General features: G+C 47.9%; 1 protein-coding gene across 1 annotated transcript in view; it reads left to right on the forward strand.

Moving 5' to 3' along the window:
• Positions 1-3,996: 3,996 nt before the first annotated feature.
• LOC126530138 (uncharacterized) overlaps positions 3,997-17,841 on the forward strand; it is a 31,422-nt gene continuing 17,577 nt past the window's right edge. The window contains exons 1-2 of the mRNA XM_050177565.2: positions 3,997-4,073; positions 4,190-4,656. Of these exons, the coding sequence (XP_050033522.1) occupies positions 4,221-4,656 (436 nt within the window). The 5' untranslated portion in view covers positions 3,997-4,073; positions 4,190-4,220. The remainder of the gene's footprint in view (positions 4,074-4,189; positions 4,657-17,841) is intronic.

The raw sequence follows: 17,841 nt of genomic DNA on the forward strand, positions 1-17,841 counted from the left end.
GGAATTTCGGATATACGGCCTGACCCTCGTCTTCACATAGCCTGCCTCGATTGTGAGAGTAAGATGTGAGAGCAAGATGCTTAGTCGGTATTTCTTTACCATCACGCCTCATTTTGATTCGTTTTACACTGACCACATTCTGCTCACTCCAGCCGTCAAATAGTTCAGCTTCTGTCAGATCAATCAGGTCCCTCTCAGATACGATACCGCAGTTGGTGTCCATGGTACGATGCGGGGTCATATTCACTGGAACGTCCCCAAAAGACACAAAATTCGGGAGCCTTTCATACTGATTCTTATCTCCAAGTTCCAGAAGGAGATCTCCACTTGCAGGTTTGGTAACTTTATAGCCTTGGCCTATACCTTCAGTTATTGATTTCGGAAACAGAAAAGGTGAGATGATTCTCGCTGACACTACGGCTTTTTTAGAGTGTACGACCCGAAATTTGGAAAGCTTTTCACAGTGATGGCCTAAGAACCTAAATACTGCTTCAGTGCACCCTCGTTTGTGAGGGCGATCAGGAAGTGGGGAAAAGAACTTGCCATAGATATATTCAGAAATTCGGTAGCACCGTCAGCCACCCACCGTGGAGCCCAACAAGGGGACGCTGCAGGACCGCGAAAAGACACGTCCTCCATGCGCCGGCTGTACGACACTACTATAACCTACTCTGTTACAACGAAAGTTGGCTATCCCACACACGGTTAAACCTTGCTGCCTGGAAAAAGTGGAAGGAAAAGGAAGCCAATAAACGACAGGAAAAGTCGAAAGTAAGAGAAAGACGAAGAATAGAGAGGAGGATAGCAAAAAAACAACTGAGATCCCCCGTGTGGGTCAGTGCAGGGTTGCAGTTTACGTGAAGCTGAAGCTAAAGAGGTGTGTTGCCGCTAACAAGGACCCGTAAAGGTCCCAACACCAGGCATTGGCTCAACCCCCAGGATCCCCTTTTCCCATGATGCGGCTAAGCCGGGCACGGTTACACGTGGAATGGTCGATCCCTCGTCTGCTCGGGTACGTCGTGTCGCCACACACCAAACTCCTCCTGACGCAGACGCCCCAGCGGGGCAGTACGTGCATGTCGAACAGTAAAGATAATGACGTGAAAACTACTATCGCATAAAAGGAAGCCTGCTAAGCCACAAGCGTTTGTGCTGTCTTTGTGTCCTTCCTTTTCTATGATGGTAGATTTGGTGCTAAAATCTTTACTCTTAGCTGCCACTATTGGCGAGCGCCTGGTCGCTACGAACAACTGCAGTGGGAGCACGCTTGCGAATAAAAGGTTTTGGATTTTACTGCAAGCACATACATCTGTAACACGACAGTCTTCATACCAAAGCGGGTGTAGTAGCGCCCTTGTAGACCTTGGCTGACTGGGAACTGATGGGAATTCTGCATGTCATGTTGCCCTCTAGTTACACGTTGTGGGTCACGAGGACGAGGAGGTTAACACTGTGAAATAGTGAACCAAGTAAACGTTCGAAGATGTGGCCTCTTCAGCTCTATATTATGATGATGGTCCAAATGCGCGATCTCCTTAACCAACCTGCTCGTGGTGGCGGTCCCGTCGAAATGTCACGCGTGTCTATTTTCCTCCGTCTCCTCGGGACGGAGGTCTCGTCGTCCACGCGAATGTATATAAGAATCGCGGTGAATGAGTTCGTACCTTTGTTCAAAATTCTGTGTCACCTCTGTGTCATGCGCTAAACAGCCTCGCTGGTCATTCATCTTCACTGAGTTAAATGGCTCACGATATTTTATTGCATATTGACACTCTGCCCTTTTTGGCATCATCATATGGGGAGGAATGATGTTCTAGAGTACAGTAAAAGCACATCCCTTAGCTAGGTTTCTTGAAGGCAACCTATGATGGAATTTAGGATGCACTTGCTTTACGGCGGTTTTCCGCTCAACATTATTCACTGCTGAAAATTTGTCTGTTGAATCAAAGCAGCATGACTCATGATTATTTATTGTCGATGCCTTGTGACCTCAGCAATAACATCACACGGCGTGAAAATTGTTGGCTCGTGTTCTCCTGCTCCTGTTAAAGAGCATTGCAGAGCAGTTTGCGCCGAAGCTGCACTGGATCTATTTTTTTAAATTTTTTTTTGAAGATTTGTACGTTCGAGAAAACAAGAGCTGTGTGCGTTCCCACACTGCGTACGCAGTTTGGTCGCTCATCTGCGTTCTTGAGAAATGACACATGGCCTTCTGGTAGCAGGCTTTTCAGCTCGGTATTACACTGTTTTTTCGCCTATATGCTGCGACCTTCATCACCATACTCTTCTTCATGCGTAGCTCCAGGTGACAAATGCATGGTACGTGTCATTTAACAACTCTTGCGAAATCAGCTAGATTATAGTTTCTTTAGTGAACTGCCCTGTAGACCAAGTGGCGGGTTTTGTCGATAATTCGGCAGAGTCTTTTATTGTGATGTGATTTGATCTATATGATGTCATTTATTGCGCCTTTGCTTCGTATAGTGACCACAAACCCAGGTGTAGCAGGTTGGTAGGGGTAGGCAAAAATTACAGGGTCTCTTAAGATCTCTCTAAAGAGGTGAACGGCAAAAGCCTACCCTTCCTCCTCTTTTACTTCGCCTTTCTCTTAGCCTCTTCACTTTCAGTTATTTTTTTAGTCATTACTGCTCACTATCACTACTAAGCATTTTTACTCATTTGTAATCATTTTTGGTCAGTAGAAGCCGCCGTTAGACATGTTGGTCATATCATAGTCATTAGTAGTAATTACAAGTCAATTCAGTCATAATTAGTCATTAATGGTCATTACTAAGCATGTTTAGTAATTTCTGCTGGATTGCCGTTACAAGTTCTCATTAGATATATTGGTCATTTCGTGGTCATTACTAGTCAATAATGCTCACAACTAAGCATTTTTAGTCATTTGTATTCAATTGTTGTCATTACAAACCGTCGTTAGACATGTTAGTCATACCTTATTGATCAGTAGTCATTACAAGTTATTTCGGTCATTAGTTGTCATTACTGGTCATTACTAAGCATTTTAGTAATTACTAATCAATTGTAGTCGTTACAAGTTGTCGTTAGACATATTGGTTATTTCCTACTCATTACTAGTCATTACAAGTCATTTGTGATTATGAGTCGTTACTACTCACTAGTAAGCATTTTTAGTCATTTGTAACCAATTGAGGTCATTACAAGCCATCGTTAGAAATATTGCTCCTTTCGCAGTCATTACTAGGCAGTGCAAGTCATTAGTAGTCATTATTAGTGATTACTAGTCATTATTAACCTCTACCAATCTCTGTTCTAACGTTATCATTCACGAAGTGTCACTATCAACCATATTTCATTGTTTAATCTGTCTTTAACCTATCTTCATATGGCGTGATGACGCTTCGGCGGACACTCAGGCGGTCAGGTCTGCTGACACAAACTTCACCATGAGCCTAGAAAGGCTTTCGCCTTAAAGATGTCCGTTAGGAGCCCTGACGAAGGCACACACAATGTGTGCAAATCAGAGAGCCTTGTCACAGAATCTATAGGGCCTTACCGTCGCATAGAGGCCAGAAACAAAGACTTGGCACAGTCGGTAGGGTAAGGTAGTGCCTGGTATGTGTTCTGACGCTAAACGCAGGCTTTGATGTCGCGTGAAATTGTTCTGTTTCGGTCTGCGCGTGGACTGGCTATATAATACTGCGGCATAAAGAACTATGCAATAGCTATTTCTCTCCAAAATCTACTTGTGTCTACTTGTGTGAGAGAGAGAGCACTTTATTTAAAAGCGCGGAGGTTTGCCGGCCTGTAATCGTTCGCCTACGTGTTACTAAAAGGAGGGGATAAGGTAAAGAAAGGCGCTAAGAAGAGCCTTCTTTTTAGATACGTATAATATTTTTGCTTACAACACCCAATTCTTTGCCATTCCGCCGTAGTGGGGTTGAGCCATTCTCGGAGGCACGCAACCAAACAAAAGACATGTTGGCTCGTGCCATTTCCTGAGGTTATCATCGCCATCATCATTGCAGCTGCCTCGAGCTAAGCGTGTTCGGCGGTTTCGAGCGTTGGTTCGTGGCTGATTCCTGGGAAAGGTTAGCGGTTTTCAATAGATTAGCGAGCAGGCGTCCGGGAGGGCGCAGATTGGTAAAGGCGACTTCTTCCCATTCAGTGTTAATTTTCCTCAGATCCCGTTCATTTCTTTCTCCAGATCGTGTAGCAGATGCTCGACGGATGCTGACATGGCTCGTGACCGGCCCAGCTCTTCGCGGACGTCACCTGCAGTGGCAGAACCCGCAACGCGTGCGGTAACCCGCGTCCCACTGCATTCACGGCGGCAAATTGCTGCACTTGCCGGCCGCTCAATTTTGCCCCGCCGCGCCGGCGCTGTTGGCAATACCTATCGCTTCAGTGCCGTGAAAGCCGCCGTCCGGCGCTTCCTCAAAGACCCGATAGGCCAGCCACTGCCTAAACCTGTCGAGAACTGCCTAACCGCACGATTCAAGAAAATACTGAGGGCTTACGCCACGCTGGTCGCCGAAGAGCTGCGCTTTCTGCAGCTTGTTCAGGACCTGGAAGAACGATTGGCCGCGGCTGGCCGGGAACTGGGCATCCTACAGGAGCGCCTCGCACAAGCCGAGTCTCATTGGTTCAGCCAGTGGTGGAGTCCACGAGCAGGTGAGAATGTCAGAGCAATTATAATTGCAAATCACTCTTTATAGTTTCGGTTTCTTTTTGGAACTGGATATTTTATTATAAACTTAGAATATGGTTGTAGGATCGTTGGTGTCATTCGCCAGATGTAATGAAATACATTGCGATAAATCTATGTCCTGAAATTCTTAGGCAACTTGGCCTACAGCACTTATATATGTAGATCATATCGAAAATTACCGTGTGCCACAGCTAACGTTATTTATTTTATTCATATTACCTTACAGGCCCATTGAAGGGCATTGAGTAAGGGGGCCAACAGTACTTACATGAAAAAATAGCAAAGCGCAACAGAGTTATACAATAATTACACGCAACGAATTCAGGTTATCGCCGAATGTTTCAGGATTGGAGATAGATGAAATGTGATCCAAGCTATTCAACAAAAAACAGACGTTAGAAACACGGTGCAAAATAAGCTGTTAAGACTTAAGGCGCTCGATCGTTCGTCCTCTGCCTACCAATTCGCTCAAAAAAATAAAAAAAATATTTAAAGAACACGTTGCAAGATACGCTTTTAAGACCTGGAGCGTTCGGACGGCAGATAACTGACGATCGAACGCCGTAGGTCTTAACATCGTATCTTGCACGGTGCTTTTAATGTCTGTTTTTTTGTTGTTGTTGAATAGCTTTGCTAACGTTAGCAGCAACACCCTGTATAACACCTCACGTTAGCTAGACATTCCGACGATGCACGTCCGCCTTCACTAAGTCTCTCTTTCTCTCTCTTTTTGTCATCATTCGCAATCTAAATAAGCCGCACCGGCCGTTGGTGTAGCACTGTTCGTTGCTTTCAGCGATATGAACCGCTAAAGAGAGCGTTATGTAAACACACTGCCTTTTGATTGCATTTTTCCGCCGATATACCGACGCCATACCGCATAAGTATAGTTCGTATATACGCGGGTCCCGCTTGACCATAACTAAGATAGTGCTCTGTTAATTCTGCGGTGTTTCCGCATTTCGCGTTTCACGTCCACGATTCAGAAGCGCTAGCGTGAAGCTAATGGTAGCGTTGGCGGGATAGTGCTAATAATAAGTATGATACGATTCCAGTATTGATAAAAAAAGAAAGATGAATGCGATCGGCCACATACATTGGTAATTTTACGAAATCATGCAGATATAAGCCGAATGGTAATCCGTTAGTTGCTTGCCCGGGTTACCCAATGATTTGTCAACCTTTCGATACAAAGGGGATGTCATTGAGATAATACATTAGAGGTAATACATTATACTAACGTAACGTAGCAGTGCTCTACGTTACGTTAGTATAGCACGCATCTCAACAGTGAAACGGTGTTGTCTTCCCTCTTAACTTTTCTTGTGTTCTTGCGCTGTTTCATACGTTACAAAGAAGGCAACTAGTGATCATAATTATCAAAAAGAATACTCAAGACTGTTTAGAATGTATATTTACTAAAACAACTGCAGCGCTGGCCAGTTTCGCCTAGAGCTCAAAACCCAGGAGCAGTTTGTCTTCGTCGAAGTACACGCGCGCATTGTCGAAAATATACAGGCAATATGCCTGTAGCATTATCCCCGGCGGCAGGAGCACCGTCCCTGGGCGTCTAAATATCGGTGTTTACAGGAATAAGGCCTGAGACGTGCGACATGCACAACGACAGTGGAAAGCGGGAAAGATGAAGCACTTGTATTGACTGGGGTGGTCACATATGTAACTGGAGTCACGCAACGCAGAACTTGGAATGCGCCTGTGTACCGACAGTTTTTGTGACAGCCTGACGTGACGGGTCGGAGACAATCGCAGTACCAGAATGCCAGGCGAAAAGTGCACGCCTCTATGTTGTCGATTGTACAAACGTAGTCGCTGCTCTTGGGAGGTCAGGAGGCGAGCGTGGGCAGTTTCGCCAGCTTAGGCTGCCCTTGCGACGGTGCTAAGTGCGTATTCGCCAACCGCTGCTGCAGCGGTTAGCGAATATGCACTTGGTTGGGCATGCGTGGTTCGGAATTATGTTAGAAATTGTTTTTGCCGAAGGGACGTCTGACGCCAGTCGCTGGATTTTCTGCTACACGGTTCCTTAACGCTATGGAGTTAACACCGGCGGTGTCGTGGGGCAAAAAATTATATGCAAATGTGACATAGGGTAGAGTGCGCTTGCGATGAGTTTCATTAGTGTGGATGCGTCCAGTTGCAAAGTTTATTCTCGGCCGAACAACAGAAAGAACGGGGACCTTTCGGAGGACGATTAAGCTTCGCCTTTAAGAGCGGAACGCGATAGCATTCAAAGACCCCTAACCTAGTTTCATGCTTCCTGGAAACTGCAGTTTATACCGTAGAGGCCGCCCTACATGTAGCGTTTTTACTGGCGTTTTCTGGCGTTGCGCTTCTCTCTGTCGTCACATGAAGGCCGCCAGAGAGGGCGTCCAGCCACATGAGCGGCGCGCGGACTAGCGCTGGCTGGTCTCCGCTCGTCGAGGATCGCGTCTTTTTAGGCCGAGCGACGAAACGTCAGAAAATACAGGGAAAACGCTCAATCTGGGCGGTCTTAACGCTTACCGCCGAACGCTATGCACGAAGGCGAGCTTTCTGGTGGAAACGCGACCTCTTGCGTAGGTCGAGTCTTATTATTGTTTCGCACTTTTAATATTGCAATCTGAGAAGAGCCAACATAAATTATATAAGCTGTCGGTATGCTGTTTTAAAACATTTGTTCGTGGGCTGCCGTTCTTAAAGTTCTGGGGAATAACTTCGTAAAGAATGAACGACTAAATTTGCGCAACTTCGGTGGTAGAAGAGTGGTTGGGTATGCGTGGTTCGGAATTACGTTCGAAATTGCTTTTACCGAAGGGACGTCCGACGCCAGTCGCTGGATTTTCTGCTACACGGGTCCTTAACGCTATGGCGTTAAAACCGGCCGTGTCGTGGCGCGAAAAATTGTATGCAAATGCGACATAGGGTAGAGTAAGCTTGCGATCAGTATGGTCGGACGAGACATATTTTAGAAGCATGTCTGTCAGGTTTCAGTTCAGACGCTCCATGAGACCATTAGTTTGTGGATGGTAAGACGTAGTAAGACTGTGCCTGGTTGAGTAGGACTGCAGGATGTCGGTGTTGACTTTTTAACGGATGTCCGGCCACGGTCGGGGAGCTGTTGCCGAGGGGCCCCATGTTGTAAAATCAGGTCGTGTAAAAGAGAATCGGCGACATCTGCGGTGCAGCTTGTTGGACGCACTCTGGTGATTGCGTAGCGCGTGGTGTAATCCGTCGCCACTGCGACCCACTTGTTTCCTATTGTCAAATAGGGTGTGGCATGCAAAAGCCGGGATGACGATGAGTCATGATAAACAAGGGCATATTTTTACTGAGCAGAAGGCCCTAGCTGACGGTCATCCCTGGGTGGATAAATCACCCGGCTGTCTCGTAGGCCGCGTGTGATCGGAACCACGCGCCCATTTGGCTACCTAGGCAATGGCCTGTCCATAGCCAGCCGCCGTTCTCCCGAACGTTGGTGCTGCTACAAACGAAAGACCAAGTAAGGCCAAGCCAACGCGAAAGAACGACTCCGACGAGATGTCCAGCGATTGGACTCCCGGCGGGTAGCGTCGATAGTGTTTTTCGGCTCTGGTGTTTCTGACACGCCGCAACGTAGTTCCGGACAGAGCGGGCAGGGCCCGGCCAAAAGAAGGGTCGGCAAATCTGCTGGTAAGCGAGGGAGACGCAGAGGTGACCGGCGGTTGGCATGCCGTGAAGCTCATGGAGAACAATTTATCGTAGGTGCTTTGGCATGACAAGGAGTAGGGCAGGACCATCGGGCGGACGTTGTGTCGATATGAGACAACATCCCGGAAGACAAACAAGTGAAGGGGCGAATCCGATAATTAAGATTCCAAGGGATCAATGATGGTGCAAAAGGTGGCATTGCGGCATTGCTCATCGGCAACGTGGAGACACTGAGAAACAAAGAAACCGCAAGCCTCGGTAGTGGTGTCAGGGACGCGCGGTAGTTCCTCCACTGTATAACGTGAGAAACAATCTGCGTCTTGATGTAGGCGGCCCGAGTTGTATACTACTATATAAAAATATTCTTGTAGCGGCAGAGCCCAGCAACCAAGTCGCCCGGTAGGATCCTGGAGTGGTGAATGCCAGCAGAGCTCGTGATGTTCCGTGATTACGGAGAAGTGCGTGCCATACAAATACAGGCGGAATGTGGAAACTGCCCAGACAAGAGCTATAATGGAAGCTCTGTAATCTAATGGTCATGAACAGCAGGTTGCCATTATCCCTCAAGAGAAGAGTGTATAACAGCTGTGTCTTACCAGTACTCACGTACGGGGCAGAAACCTGGAGGCTCACGAAAAGGGTTCTACTTAAATTGAGGATGACGCAACGAGCTATGGAAAGAAGAATGATGGGTATAACGTTAAGGGATAAGAAAAGAGCAGATTGGGTGAGGCAACAAACGCGAGTTATTGACATCTTAGTTGAAATTAAAAAAAAGAAATGGGCATGGGCAGGACATGTAATGAGGAGGGAAGATAACCGATGGTCATTAAGGGTTACAGACTGGATTCCAAGGGAAAGGAAGCGTAGCACGGGGCGGCAGAAAATTAGGTGGGCGGAAGAGATTAAGATGCTTGCAGGGACGACATGGCCACAATTAGTACATGACCGGGGTAGTTGGAGAAGTATGGGAGAGGCTTTTGCCCTGCAGTGGGCTTAACCAGGCTGATGATGAGGATGGTGATGATGAACCTAATAGTTCCGCTCCACTGCTGTGAGGACGTGGATAGCGTAGGCGTTCACACGTCACAGCTGGCGTTGGGCTAAGGCGGCTCCGATCTCATGGCCAGTGGCATCGGTATTGACCTCTGTATGAGAGGACGGGTCAAAGTGGGTCCCTATAGGGGGCGTGGTGAGAATGTTCAAGTGGGAAAAAGCGGCAGCTTGAGCGGGACACCACGTAAAGCGCACATCTTTCTTCCCAAGACCAGTAAGTGGTCAGGCAATCACTGCAAAATCTTTCACGAACCATCGGAAATAGGAGCATAGTGCTGCAAAAGTTGGGACGTCTTTGACAGACTGGGGTACAGCAAAAGATGCTACGATATGATTTTTCTCTATATCTGAATAAAGGAAGCGTCGACAAAGCGACCCAACACTGTAATCTTCCGGCGACCCAAATGACACTTCCAAGGAATTCAGTTAGAGCCCAGCCTTGCGGAAGACTTCTAGAGCAGCTGATAACCGCTCAAAGTGTGGCTCATATGTAGGGGAAAATACGAGAACGTCGTCTAGCCAGTAACGGCAGCTTGATATTTTGAACCCTTGAAGCAAAGAGTGCATATCATACGTTCGAACGTTGTTGGGGCGCTGCATAGACCCAATGGCGCTGAGGTGACTGAGAGCGAGCGGGGCCAGTGTCATCTACAGGAACGTCAGACGGAGGAGACGAACGGCTCGACGAGTATCGGCGAGGGTCTGCATATGGGCGAGGAGAGGGGGAAAATACCTCTTATAGGAGGATGTCAATGAGGCGTGGCAGTTGCGAGCTACTTGGACCATTGGATGGCAAAGAAAGCAGATTGGTTGGTTGTTCGGAGTTATCCACTCAACAGGGTTGCGGAATGTGGGAGGATAAAACATGACACTGCGAGGCACAGCTGTAGGTACAGGTCTGGCGTTAAGTCGTGAGACAAAGCAGCCAGCAGGAAATCCGAAGTTACCAAAATCTTGACCCCCGTACTGCCAGAATGAGGCTGATTGCTGGTGCTGACGTGTCAGTGGTGTGCACAAGTTGGCGCTGAAGGAGCGGAGCTGGACTTGCAGCCTGGAGCTGGCGGCGAACTATACGCGTCTCATTCTCATTGAAGGGGGTGCAGTGGTAAGGTCAACGCAGGATGACGTCGAGACCGTGTTAGGGAGAGGAGATAACTGTGGAATGACGCGGTAGCTTTTGGCCAGCTCGAAGCAGCGGCATTCCTTGACGATGACTTCGATAGTGTAAACATTGTTGTGTATGAAGTTGAATGCGTCGTCCGCGATCCCTTTAAGCCCATCGCCTACTTTGTGAGCCTCGACCATTTTCTTGTCAACATTACGACAAAGAGCAAGCAGGGCTTGTATGTGGGAGACACGATTTAGTGGCAGACTGCACTCTGAAGGCAAGCTCTTTTCTTGCAGCCAGTTGGCGAGCGGTCGGGCTTCCAGAAAGGTCGCGGACATTCTCCTTGAAGGAACCCCAGCTAAGCAGCTCGTGCTTGTGTGTCCGGAACCAGACAGGTGGCGTTCTGCGCAAGTAGAATATTAAATTTCCAAGCATCATGGTAGGATACCAATGGTCGTTATGCCTAGCATGCTCATACATGCTGCGCCAGACTTCAATGTGAACATTATTTTGGCCGGAGAATATGCCTAGATCACGGGGGTTGGTAACGGTGACATACGTCGTAGTTGGCGTCGCAGGCGTAGATGAAGATGAAGTGTAGCCACCGGGAGCCATGGTGGAAAGCTGACATTGCGGCTGCTGCAGAGCGGGCGGGTGGTGAGTACGGGGAGCGCCAACTTCCACCAAAATGTCACGCGAACGAGGGATGAAAGATTGATGACTATTTAAAATGTGTATTTATAAACACCATTGCAGCACTGGCCAGTTCAGCCGAAACCTCGAGACTTGGGAGCAGTTCATATTCATACAGATATCTATGTGGACGCACTTACCTTCACCGAGGCTTTAGGTTTTAAACATAAGGGAAAAGTTAGTAAACCTGGCTATACATGTCATTCAAAGATGGTTGAAGTACTTGTGTTTGAAAGCTAGGAAGACCCCAGATTGACGGGAATGTCGCATTTCTTGCTCCAGCAAATTATCTAGGTTTGATGGTTTCTCATTACGAGCCATGTATACCGAGGGCCAACCATATAGGATGCAGAGTTATGAATGATAATTTTCATGGCACCCCTCATGACCTTGTTTTAGTGTGTACGCTCTTTAAAACAATATAAATTCCCATTAGAGTTACAAGAGAGAACTTTGGCGACCCGATCAATCAGCTAGCATGAGAGTGGTAATTATAGTGCATGGATTTGTCTCGAGTCCATGCTTGTGCGAAAACGAAATGATGACAGCGTGAAGACGATGGCATGACAACGGCTCCTTCTCCACGCGTTCACTCTTATGTGCCCAGCTACTCCGCCGTGCATGAGCTCGAAGGTCACGCAGACCCCACGCACGGCGGATGTATATATATATACTACCCTACGAGAAAACCGCCGCGTCGCAAAAGTGACGTAGGCATTAAGTTGCGCGTTTCAAGTTTCCACAAACAAACGGCGCCCATGGCTACCTATGACTACCTACCTATGCGCGTAAAGCGAAGCTGGGGTGAGCCGGCAGTAGGAAATGGTGCATCTTCAGGAGATACATGCAGTGGAGTTCGGTGGCGAATGCGCGTCGCAACTGTCAACCTAGGCGGCCGATAACAATCATGACACAGTTCCACCCTGGACCATAAGATATTGAAACGCCACATGACCCTCGCAGAATAGCGTGCGCGTCGCGAAGGCCTGGTTGCAGTCCGGCTGCGAACGAGCATCGGCGCCTGTGCGTGGGAGTAGAACGAACAGCCAACGGCCACCACAATAGCTGAGGAACCTAATGAAAGCTCGACGCTTTAAAATATTGCTTTGATGGCTTGTCAACGCCACAGAACTGGTGCCTGTGCTCCATAAAGTAGGATGATTTTACGTTATTTTCCTTGGACATTCACTCTCAACGCATTTTGGAAACAATCTTGTTTAATTACAGCAAGCTTTGTCGTTGGAAGGCGACTGAGAGCGTTGCATTCGCAAAATTGATTAAACGACGAAGTCCTCGTGATCGGCGCCATAAAATTGAAAAGAGCTTTTAGGCACAATAATAGAAACTTTGCCTGCATGAACTACGAGGTCACGAGAAGGCACGTAGGGCATCTGTAGACAATCTGAATTTAGACGCAAGTAAAGTCGACAATAGCATGCTGCCAAGTTTAAAGTGTGATTTACATTGCGCGAAGGAACTTTCACCGTGGGCAAGGCAGCAAAGTTAGGTAAGTGTGCGGCTTTCAGTTAACGCCGTCACGAAGAGACAGGTGCAGCACTTACATGTGCCTTTGAATTTAGCTGCTTCCGAGTTTGTGACCGCGAGATGTTTTAAATCGTTCTCGTTCACTCAAACAGTGGCGCAGTGGCCTAGAGCTGTGCATTACACGCGGCCAAGGCACGCCAGCCGTTTTCGGCCGACATTGACTCGATTTGACAATACTGCCACCGTTTCTACATCACGGGATGCTTCGTGTCTTTTAGAGGCTAATATATCCTAAAGAAGAGCATTGACACTGTATTCTCGCTAATATATTCATGCACCGACTTCTAACCTATATTTTCCTCAAATATTTATTCGGCCGATTGCGTGTTGTTTCAGAGGGGAAGCCCAGAATGCAGCATGACCCGATACAAGCAAAATATGCCCTAAATAGAGCAAACGAGAAATCAACGTGCACTATAATACCTTAGCGCAAAACATTTACCCTTCTTCATCTCCACTTCTGTACACTTGCTGCATGCTCCAGCAAGAAACTGAGACGAAGTCGAACACAAATGACTGTATTGTCGCCCAAGCTGAGTGGTGGTCAAATTCTGTTGGACGTGTAATTCGCATGAAGCAGCATAAGTAGTGTCGTGTGCACATGCGCTTCCGAGGTAATGAGAGACCGCAAAGGCCCAAATAGTCAGGAATGATGCTGCCTGAAATTGCTCGTAATAAAAGTTGCCGTTACACACGTAAATATTTTTTTTTCCGAGAAGGCGATAGAGTTGCCACAGCATGTGAAAACGTGCCATTACTGAAGAGTTTAAGGAGTTCCGCGAGGGCTATTCATGATTAGTGTAAATGGGTATTCTTTGATGGGTACTTTTTTTAATATATGAATACCATTGCGTTATTAATATATCTTGTGAATGTACAGTGCAAATTGTAGGAGTTGCCATACGTATTGCTGATAAAGAGAATTAGAGCAAACCAATGACAATGCACATAAGAAGGAACGAGAAGCACTGCGTGCATTCTCAATTTTATTGCGTTAATTTTCAACATCATCAATGCTCGACCAAGTAGCGCAAGAAATGATTCCGTTAGATCATATCTGCGGTTTTACCCTGAAGTGCGATAAAACCGCAGATACGAGCCTTAAGCGGCTCGTGGCACGATGGCTTTGAAAAGTAGACGGCGTCTAGTCGAGTGGTAAAAAAAAAAATAATCCGTGTCGTTCGAGGGAGCGGTGGGTGGAGAGGGGAACCAGCGGAGCACGCATACAGAAAAACAGGTGCTGCGTCGCTGCTGACGTCACGCGGCGAGCGCTTGTGGCAACAGTCGCCTCCGAACATGGGGAGAGGAAACCTGTGGAGGGGCCCTGACATCGCTCTTTGTGAAGCTAATGGTATCTTCGACTGGTCGCCTCCATACCCCGAAGCAGAGTCGGGCAGATTCGGCGTTCCCCGAACTCGGAGTTAGAGGACAAGCGCGCTAGCCGAACGTGTGGCTTGGTCTCGGAGGAGGGAAATGGCAGATGCCAAACCACGTGACTACTGCAAACGTCCAATGGTTCGCCTATCCAAAGCTCCCGGCGCTGCCAGGAAAACCGTCGGGCGCACCGTGGGACGAGTGTTCGTCTATACGCCAGCATGCAGTGGCCTAGGTTGCCTAGGTTACGGTGGACCGTCGCCAACGGCAGTGACGTTGCGCTGTGATGACATTGCGGGAAACGCTCCAATCACGCAGACTGCTCCGACAACAAGGCTCGGAGCGCCTGAGACCGCTCGAAGATGGAGGAGAGCAATTGAGAACAACCAGCCGAACGCAGGGCGCGCATAACCTTTCAACCAGCCGAAGACAATGCTGCTCGCGAGAGCGCTCTACAGCGCTCAGAAACGAGCAGCCGTAGACGCCATAAGTGAAGCCGGAAGTTGGCGTGGCTCCGCCATCATGTCGGACCGGTTCTCCCCTGTTGCTTACATTTTTCGCGAAAGCACGCTGCGCTGAGCGCAACCGGGCTGCTCGGACGAGCGCGTTCCGCAGTAATACTACACAAAAGGATATAATCACGATGTCTCATCGCATTACGGTGGCCGAAGCCATGTTGAAAGAAGTTCATAATGAACTCCACAAATTGGACCGCGAGTTCGAATCGGCTGATTTTACTGGCTTTTATTAAAATAAGCATGCTTTATCAGGCAAGCCAACTGAACTGTTCTTATCAACCGCAGGTACGGGCCGCTGCCCAGTTCATGCGTGTTTTAAAAAGAAGTCACGTTTATCGCTGCTTTCTGCTTTCTTTTCTCTGCATGAACCTCCTGGGGCTCCCACACGGACATGCGAGCTAGATGTCTGGCGATACGAAAGAAGTGTACGCATTCTCACTGCACTGCAAGAACGCACTGGAGGCACGTACGACACACCGACCCCTTAGCGATCCATTTGGAGTATTCGAGCACAAACACGTATTCTCGCCGGGGCTTGAGGAATCGTCGTGCTTTATTGAACATATTTCTGGTGGCCGCGTATCACTACGACAGCGCGCCAGCGATGTGGCAGAATGTCATTTGTGACTCCGCGTTCAGATTCAGTGACTGCGGCCTAAGGTGCCTTCTTTCCACGGTAAATGAAGCTTCGTGGGACCAAAGTTTTAGTATAGCCGGCGCACGATGCAGAACATTACGCGCGTAGAATCGGCCTACGTGCGACAATGGAAGAGCTGTTTGATGTGTTCGCAGGCGTAGGTTCTGTGGACCCTTGCTGACTCTTGCAGCGCATCCGCTAACCTTCGCTCACTGCGCCTCTCTCGCGCACAGATAAGATACGCCTGCGGTAGGGAGGATTCACTCCTTAAGTCAAAGCCGCCGTGTCGTTCCCATCTTCACAGATGAAGCGCCGACTGGTCGGCACACGGTGCCAAGGGCAGCAAAATGCACATATTCTGCGTAACGCTCTATCAGCGCGTGCATTGTAGTAGACCTGTGCCGGTGTGCTTAGAACGCTTCGTACTGTCGCTAGTACTATGAGAAACAAGCAACAGTTGAGCGACATGTGTTTTACTATGCACAAAAGCAAGTTGTTAATGAACAGGAATATTCTAAAGCCAGGGCTATGCATTCTTGCATAACGTACGTTCTACGTGCCGCAAATGCATCATGTGTTGTCAAAAAGAGGAATCACTAACCTGCAAGGCCTTCATTCTACAGATTCTGAAACGCATAGGCACGATTCCGCCGAAGAGGATAAAATTTCCCCCGGATATTCCTTCGTCCGTTGCCATTGCCGCGGCGCAGTACATTGCGTACAGCGTTGGATGCGCATTGATTTCACGAGCTTTAGTTCCTCCTGTCCCACCTGGCCACAGCAACATACAGGAGAGCACGGTTGAGGTACCACAGCGCAACAAAACATGGAGACTAACGCAAAGCTGCCAACAGCATGCCTTTGCCACGGTACAAAACCTACGGAGCAACACGTGTGAGGGCACAGAACCCTAACAACGTTGCCATTGCGGCTCGAAAGCATGGCCGTTACAGCAAAAGAAAGAAAGAAAAAAAAGGCGAGAGGAGGAGAATATACCACGTCACTTTCTCCACACTTTTCTCCTAGCGCGCGGAGGGAGTAGAGCCTCTCAGCAGCTTTTTTCTCCTACATACCTCCAAAGCAAGGGAGACGGCGATGGAGGCGGCTCACCCGAGGCCTAGCGGATTGCGCGGCAGGCCTCGGAAGCACGCCCGGCCCGAGGATGCTCGCCAAGCGAGAAACTAGGTGCGACGTGCGAAGCGGCGGGAGCAAGGCGTTCGAACGCGAGTGCTGCTTTCTGCTGCTGAGACGATGCAAGATGATTGTGCTCAGCTTGTTTTACACATTTGTAACCCCTGCTGGCAACAAACATGCGGCACCTTCAGGTAGTGTATTAAGCGCTCTCATGTGTCGTTGAGGAGGTCGACTTAAGGTGTCACACGTGTTCAAAATGTGGCTAATTATATTTTACAAAAACTGTGACTTCTCCAATCGTATAACTTAATGCATTACCAAGTGTGCAGCAAGGTTTCGCCTATCCTAGCAGTTCATATTGTTCATATTGTGCGTTTACTCAATTCTTTACAATCGCTCCTAAATTTTTAAATTTACTCCCACGACACATTGATTTGAATTTCTCCACTGTGTTTCCCTTGCTTATGAGTTTTGTTACAATGAAGAAAAGCTCACCGTTCACGTGCTGCACGCATTACAAGACTTACCCAACTGTACTCGCCTGCATTTTTACTAGACATCTGATAGCCTCACTCCCCATGTCGTTCACCTCGCCGTCTTTTTGCACTGAACCTTTCACATTGGTTTAAGAAATGTTAGTCAATGCACACCAGAATCTAACAGTTGCAAGCTTAAACACAAACATATCCGCCTCCCTATTACCTACTTAAACTATAAGGCAAGGACCTGCGTTTTCCTTTCACCGTTTCATTTTCTTTGAAGCAGTCATTAAAGCGAGAGCGTTGGAAGAATCATGGGTCGGAAAATTGACCGTCCGGTGTCATGGTACCAAAATTGAGGGTCGGACCCTCTGTGAAGGCCGAGTACATCATTGATCGGTGGACCAGGCTACCAGCACAATGAAGGACAATTCGCTAGATGAGCCGAGAGCAACGCGTTTTACGGTGTCATTTATTCACACAAAAGACCTGGAACTTTCGTGCCACGTGCGCTCGATTGCCGCACTTGTTTACTGTGAGCTATTTCTTTGCCATTATGAACAGCCTCAACCTTTGGGAGGACGCGACCGACGACCTTTGGTGTTAATTACGGGAAGGTTAATCAAGGCACCGTTAATTAACATGGACTTAATTTGGCCATTCAAACCCATGACATTGGCTTGGAGTAGATCCCACGGCCTTGGGTGTTAATTAAGTATAATTATGATCCGTGTAATTAGTATATCGTTAATTAGTGCACTCAAACCCACAACCTGAGGTAGGAGTCGAACCCGCTTTCCGTGATGCTAATTAAGACAACATTAATTAAGGCTGCTTGATTAAGGCATTAAGTAATATTTCATTAAGACACTAGAACCCACGACCTTTGGTGGGAGTCGAACCCACACATATTGATGTTA

The sequence above is a fragment of the Dermacentor andersoni genome, chromosome 5, assembly GCF_023375885.2.
Source record: "Dermacentor andersoni chromosome 5, qqDerAnde1_hic_scaffold, whole genome shotgun sequence".
Taxonomy (NCBI): Eukaryota; Metazoa; Arthropoda; class Arachnida; order Ixodida; family Ixodidae; genus Dermacentor; species Dermacentor andersoni.